Source organism: Lactuca sativa, chromosome 2, assembly GCF_002870075.4.
Source record: "Lactuca sativa cultivar Salinas chromosome 2, Lsat_Salinas_v11, whole genome shotgun sequence".
Lineage (NCBI taxonomy): Eukaryota > Viridiplantae > Streptophyta > Magnoliopsida > Asterales > Asteraceae > Lactuca > Lactuca sativa.
Window position 1 is genome coordinate 171,303,735 of NC_056624.2, and position 7,288 is coordinate 171,311,022.

General features: G+C 32.4%; 1 protein-coding gene across 1 annotated transcript; it reads right to left on the reverse strand.

Annotated features, from left to right (window-relative positions):
• Nucleotides 1-2,170: 2,170 nt before the first annotated feature.
• Nucleotides 2,171-4,438, reverse strand: LOC111900278 (uncharacterized). The gene is made up of 6 exons (XM_023896161.3): nucleotides 4,055-4,438; nucleotides 3,306-3,431; nucleotides 3,024-3,224; nucleotides 2,716-2,916; nucleotides 2,598-2,649; nucleotides 2,171-2,516 (listed from the first exon to the last, which is right to left on the reverse strand). The coding sequence occupies exons 1-6, from the start codon at nucleotides 4,267-4,269 to the stop codon at nucleotides 2,304-2,306; spliced, it is 1,008 nt and encodes a 335-aa protein (XP_023751929.1). The 5' UTR covers nucleotides 4,270-4,438; the 3' UTR covers nucleotides 2,171-2,303.
• Between the last annotated feature and the right edge of the window lie 2,850 nt (nucleotides 4,439-7,288).

Sequence of the window (7,288 nt, forward strand, 5' to 3'; positions counted from 1 at the left end):
AAAAATGAAAATTTTCAACTATTTGTTTTTGTACTTTGTATTATGTGATAATGTTAACACATGAAAATCTCATTCGTTTAAAGTCGGATTGACATGCGGTTATTTCCAGAGTGTATTTTAGAGTTTGTACATGATTTTAGACTATAATTTTGTTAATTTTGGTTTCATATTTAATGAGTTATAGTCACCCAAAGTTGGGGATATAAATATGAAAATTTTCAAAGTTCAACCTACTAATTAGTAAGTAATTACCAAAAAATTCCGGTTTTTTCGGGTTTTCCGGTTCTAAACCCACTTTATTCGGTTCCAACCTACCCACTTTGATGTTTCCGGGTTTTCCGGTTCTAGACCTACTTTACCCGGAATCGTACCCGGAACCGGTTCCTATATACCTGTCCGGTTTCCGGTTCTACAAAATCCCGTTAACCGGTTCCGGGTTTTCCGGGTTTGGGTCCATCCGGTCTGGGTTTGGACCCACTTTCATCCCTATCAGTGAGGACCTTCCGGTCTCATGGCTCGTTGGACCCTCCGGTCTGGTCTCATCAATACATAATATAGCATATATATCAAACAGACAAGATACATAATATAACATAACTCAAATAAACACTTAAGACCCTCCGGTCACACAAAAATTACCACTCTAGGTAAAGTATAGTGAGAAGACTCGCCTCGCAAGCAGGTGAGCAAATAACCTCGCGCTCGGATCTCGAACTAGCCTCCGCCTAACACAAAGGATAAATATCTTTAGTTAATACTCTTTTCACGACTCAAATAACTGAAGACTATTCTTTCTCTCTCTAACTCTTTGAAGTGGATAAAAGACCATTTTACCCCTCCATGGTCTCTATTACTCATGTTGACCAAAACCCCAAAGTCAACAGAAATCAAACTCAAGTTAACAGTCCATGTTTGACCCAACTCGTCGAGTTCCCTCGTATCCTCAGAAGTCTCAAAAAGTCCAGCTCAAATCGTCGAGTTGACCCCCAACTCGCCGAGTTATCGCACAATCAACCCTTCGGGACAAACCCTTACTGACTCGTCGAGTCAGGCCATGGACTCGGCGAGTCCCTTCGATAAGATTCCTCATTCAGGCGAGTTAAGGTAGATTCATCACTCCAAACACCAGATCTACCATCCTAAGGGTCGATTGTCACGTAAAGCTGCAAGCTTTACGTTTAAACATGGCATATAAGACTCATAATGCCAAAACATGCTCCCACAAGGGCTAGATGCACAAAAGCTAGACTCTAGCTCAATAAAGCTTAGATCTTTGGTTTCTCAAGTCCTTCTACAGTCCAGATCTGAGGTTTCAACCTCATGATATGCTCAAATAACTCATTGCCAATGGATGGGAGAAAACCCTAAAAATCTCCCTAAACTAAGATCTCACAATGGAAAGGTCAAGATAGGAGTTTTTTACCTTTGCGCTGAAGTTAACCATTGGAGAACTCTAGATCTACAGCCCCTCCTTGATCAAACACACCAAGCTCTCCAAATCTCTTTCAAAGGATGAACAAAACCACTAGGTGTTTGAGAGGTAGATGGGTGAAATTCAAAATAAGTTTAGAATAGAGAAGTCACATTGAAAAAAGGAAAATAATCAAGTGAAATTGACCGCAAAGGCTAATTAGTGGCTTCCATATTACGCAACAACTCAACTAAAGTTTTATTTTACACTAGTGTGAGACTCATGTATTACATGAGTTTATTTTAAAAAAAATATATAAATATGAAATTTTAACAATTTGAAAATTTTGAATTTATAAGAAAAATGAGAAAATTTTTGAATTATTAAAATTGATGTGGCTTTAATGTATTGAATACATTACATATATAAACCCTTTCTAATAAATACCTTACATATTAAATGTTAAATTTTAATTTAATAAAATAAATAATATAATAAAATGACAAGTGAAAAATAAAAAATTTAAAAATTTTAGAAAAATGTCATATATCTAAATGAATGAAAAGATGATATGTAGCAAAAAGTTTTTTATTTATTAGATAGGATTTGGTTTTGACTTTACTCATGTCCAATTTACCCAAAAGATCAAAACAAAAGTTGCATATAAACAAACAAGCATATGAAAAGGCATACATTATGTTGATTTGAAATTATAGTATGCCCTCTACATGGTGTATTGCAAGGTCCTTAACAAGCATCTCAAGAAACCACTTACAATAAACATATCAAAAAGCCAATCAAGTATTTGTTAGATTCCACACAGAGTATTTTGTTTCTACATTAACTTTATCATCATATCATATCATATAATATCATCTGAATTCAAACCCATTCACCTAACACAAAATGCAACAGTTGCAACACGAGACCCAACCGATCCACCAAACATAAAAGTTGGATATGAACGAATATGATCCAAGTACCAAAATAAACCCCCCTTTCCTTCTTCTTCTTCTTCTTCTTCCACCTCCCCAATCTTTCTTTGATTAAAATTCTCCACTTCTTGCACCAATTCCTCTTTAGTATTATTGCACGATGTAATCACCTAAACAAAATTATATATTTATATTCATCAAATTCAAAAATCAAAAACCTTAAATATGAGCAAATGCAAATTGTAACTTACCAATAGTCCACCAGGAGCTACAAGTCTTGACATAGATTCCCAATACATAATCCTGTAATTTAAACAAAACAAAATTTAACTTTTTTGAAGTTCTTTTGTGATTCTCTCATTTATATACCTTTTGATGGGTCCATCTTGATGAAGACCAATAGCATCTAAGGTTCCTTTGTCCATAACAAGCTCAAACTTTTTCTCCAATTTTGTTTCAAGAACATCATCAACCAATAGTTTAATACTAATAAATCCATCACGATTAGCAAGGCTTCTAGCAAGGTTAATTGCTCCTTCACTATAATCTATTCCAGTGAGATCAGAGAATCTATATACACCAACATCAAATGTAGAAAAAGAAAGATTCATCATCATTCATCACATTATAAGGAGGAATAAGTTTTATGTATTATAAATTTATAATTTATAATGTACCCTTGTTTAGCAAGCTCATGAAGAAGCATCCCATTGCCTGTTCCAACATCAAGAACACTCCATCCTGCTAAATCTTTATCCTCTTGACTAATAGACTCAGAGTCATCATCATTATGGTGATTTTGTAAATGTCTTTGTGAAATGTCAACGCATAGTCCTTTTGTCCATGAAGCAACCATTTCCATGACATCTGCCCCAAACCTTTAGAAAGAATTTAAAAAGTTATACAAAAAAGCATCTTGTGAAAGAAGGTATATGTCATAGTCAACTAGATATGCATACCAAACTTCACCAGCATCCCCATGTTCACGAAAATTTGTCAATTCATCTGCATATGTAGCATCCCAGTAACTTTGATACCCCAGCATGGATGTAATTGTTTCAGCATCAGGTTCTTCCTTGTCAGAGCTTTCATTACATTCCATAGAAAAAGAGTATTAGCATATTGCAGTATATGTGTTTAAGCAGATTATATCTCAGCAGAAAGTCAGAAACTACCATATCAAAGACCACATTATTGAAGGTGTTTTAAAGTTAACGAGTTATATGAATAGTTAACATTCTGGTGATACAACATTGTAATCGATGTTTCTTCTGTTCAGAGATCGCAGAAATCAGATAACTGTTCATCAAAATTGGGGGATAACTGTGGTTTTGAATGTCTATTACGAATGTTAGGTAGTAAGCTCATGTGATTCGGTAGCAGAGATAGATACTGATACATCTTATCATACAATATCAAGAGTTATCAACTAATCATGCATCTTTTCTGGATTAATAAACACTTAACCTTGGTTAATTTGGTCAAATTGAGCATATTCCTAATATAAACAGAAACAAATTCAAATACATTCGCGCATATTCTTATTATCTGCTATTTTGAATTTTACCTCAACGAATACCATCGACTTGCCTGATAAAAAAACCCAAAAGGTCGAACTGACATGACTTCAATGTATAATTGCTAACAGTGGAAAAACGGATTAACTTCATATAATACGGAATTTCATGAAACTCGAAAGCAACCTAACCTATAATCAGAGGCAGCACAAAATCTGGCCGCTGCTAGTGCTTCGGATGCATCGGCGTGACGTTGATCGTCATCAAGGGTACTCCCATAGTCACTTTTGATGGACCAAGAGTCGGCCGCGATAGAACGGTCGTCGTCGGAGATCAGATCGGCGGTTAACAGGGCTCGCGCCTGTGAGATGTCAATATCTTCCGGAGGCAACCGAATTCCGGCCATACCCGGAAGATGAGGGATTGAGGGACAAATTTTGAAGGTTTAGAGAAGAAGAAACCCTAGGGAGAGAAAGAGAGGATTTGCAGAGAGAGAGAAAGAGAAGAGTGATGGGAACGTACTGCTCTTGGAGAATCTGGCAAACCAATTTAAGAACAAACGAATTTCTTTGTCATGAAAATGGAAAATTTCCTAAAAGGATTAACTATAAAACCCAAATTTTATTTTCGATTAGTTTATTACATAAACTTATTGACTATACTCATATTTTAATAATTAAGATAGTTTATAGTTATATTATGTTTACTTTTATGCATATCGTCTAATAGAGCAATTAAATATGTTATCGTGTCACTTTTATCTTTAATTTTATCAACATAACCACTTTGGTTCTTAATCCGTCCTTCATAGGTTCATATATGCCATAAAGGCTCCAACCATTAGGAAACAAGCAACCTCATGTATCTTCAAAAGAAAATTATTCATAGAGGTATTGAGGCTGCAAATTGTTAAACTTAATTCAATATTTACAATTCAATACATATATGCATAAAATATGGTTAATTATATGTTTTTTTTTGAACGACGGAATATAGTAGAACAAACTAACAAGACGCTAAATCATTACAAAATAAACTTGGAAAAAATAGAACTACAACATCAATCAAATTTATCAAATGAAAAACACTTAGATCTATATTTTATCCATCTAAAGAGTTGATTTGAATGTCCTTGTTGGTTTCATTGAGTACTCCCGAATCTTCTTGAAAAACAAATCATTATGCGCCTTCTATATCGACCAAAACAGAATGTACACCAAGGACCATTTCAACTTAAGCCCCTTTTTATCCGGCTTCAAATTCCTCAATCCATAAAGAAGCTCCGATCTACATCTAGGTAGGAACGGGAACAAACCAGTCCAGATGCGCAACCATCTCCACACTTTGGTCGCAAAGGCACAATAAAAAAAAAAAATAAAAAAAAAAAAAAAAAAGATGATCGACACTTTCAACAACACTAACACATAAGGGGCATAAATCTGAAGTCACGGGCACACCACGAGCAACAAGGTTTAAAGAAACAAAGATCCTATCCATAAAAAGCCTCTAAGCAACGCAATTGATTTTTAGAGGTATCCAATTCACCTATATGAACTTACTAGACGTGCCTGCGGTATCCGCCATGATCATTCTTTAAGATTGCATAGAGAAAAATCTAGAAGACTTACAATTCTAAACCCAAATGTCTAAAAACCTCGGAGAGAGTGACAAACAAATTTTTGTTGCTTAAATCCAACAACGAAGAGGTCTCCTTACCCCTCCTAGGTTGTCTAATCCACTCCCAATGTAAACTCTCCAAGCCCATGCCATGTATAAAATATGGTTTAACCATATTTTATAAATATATGTATTTAAATGTGAATATTAATTTAGGTTTAACTTGCACTCTTATCTTTATGAATGATTATGTTTTAATATCCGTGCTGAAAAAAATATTTCTATGAATGATTCTCCTTTGACATCTTTAATGAAGGTTAAAAAGATTAGGGTAGTGAACAAATCTAAAAATTCGTAATTGTTTTATGATATTTTTTTGTTATATAATTAATTGTTATATAGAAAATAGTTTTAAAAGAATATTAAATTGTTTGTGATTTTTGACATTCATTTTTCAATCATTTTTCATTTTACGAATCTTTTATCGTTATAACCTATGCATAGTCAAAATAATAATAATAATAATAATAATAATAATAATAATAATAATAATAATAATAATAATAATAATACTTTTATGGTCAAAAGGATCAAATCTTGATATATTATGTCCTCCTATTTTTTCAAGAGGTGTGGAACTTTTATCTACTACAATTGTGACATCTCGAATTAGTCATATTTTACTTTATACCCTTTAAATTCTATTTTGGGTTCCACTTCAAGCCTTTTGATATGAATCTAAGATGTTATTTATTTTTTCTGAGGCAAAATGTCTGTAGTCTGCGAACCACATCTGTAGACCTCTGCAGTAGAAGATGTGGATCAAACGTCTGCACTCTGAAAAAAAAACTGTTTGTTTTTTTAACATCTGCGGACTACTAAAATAAACTAAAATCTAAATAAATGATTTTTAAACTTCAAAGTGATTTTTTAAATATTTTTATGACTTTGTTATAAATAATTAACGAATCCAAATCAACTTTTATGTATCATTGTAAAAAAAATAAAAATAAAAATGGTATTAATTAACATACATATTTGATAAAAACCAACAACTTTGGTTGTAAAGTTATAACTAAACATTATAATTAGTGATCAAAGAATTTGATACATAAATGGATGGAAATAAATTTTGATTTTTCAATTAAATCCATTAAAAATGTACCATAAATATTTTCTTGAGAAACTGACGATACTGTATTAAATAATGTTTTACAAAATTTGATAAAAAAAATAAGAATATATTATGATTTTTTTTCATATTCATATAAACAACTTCAACAACTATTATTGTAATAAAATTTTATTTATAAATTTGTCAAAAATATCATGTTTGTATCGTCAAATGTTTTTTGTTTTTTAATTTTGTAATTTTTTTTCAAATTGTTTATCATTAATAAAGTTAGAAAAAATATAAATTAAAAAAAAACTTAAAAAAATAAATAAATAAATAAATAAATAAATAAATATATATATATATATATATATATATATATATATATATATATATATATATATATATATATATATATATAGGCTAGAAGATATCTGAAGATGTTAGAAGACTCTAGTCCGCATCTGCGTCAAGAAGAGGGCGCACATACATTATTAAGTCTGCAGTCTTCAAAAAAACAAACAGTCTGCAAAGGCTAATGTCTGTGCGTGGTTTGCGCGACACAGACGGAAGAAGCCACGCAGATCTGCAGACAAAAAACAAACACTACCTAAAAGTATCACGGATTTACATCAAGTCTCTTATCATGAATTTGAAAAGAAACAAAGCTTGTAAATAGAAAATGGGAACGTGA

What these genes read in the sequence shown, in the direction of transcription:
- LOC111900278 (XM_023896161.3), bottom strand. Translation starts at nt 4,269, where the DNA reads ATGGCCGGAATTCGGTTGCCTCCGGAAGATATTGACATCTCACAGGCG. An exon ending in CATGAGCTTGCTAAACAAGG is followed by an intron (nt 2,917 to 3,023) that starts GTACATTATAAA and finishes TGGTGTATATAG; the next exon opens with ATTCTCTGATCTCACTGGAA. An exon ending in TAGCTCCTGGTGGACTATTG is followed by an intron (nt 2,517 to 2,597) that starts GTAAGTTACAAT and finishes AATTTTGTTTAG; the next exon opens with GTGATTACATCGTGCAATAA.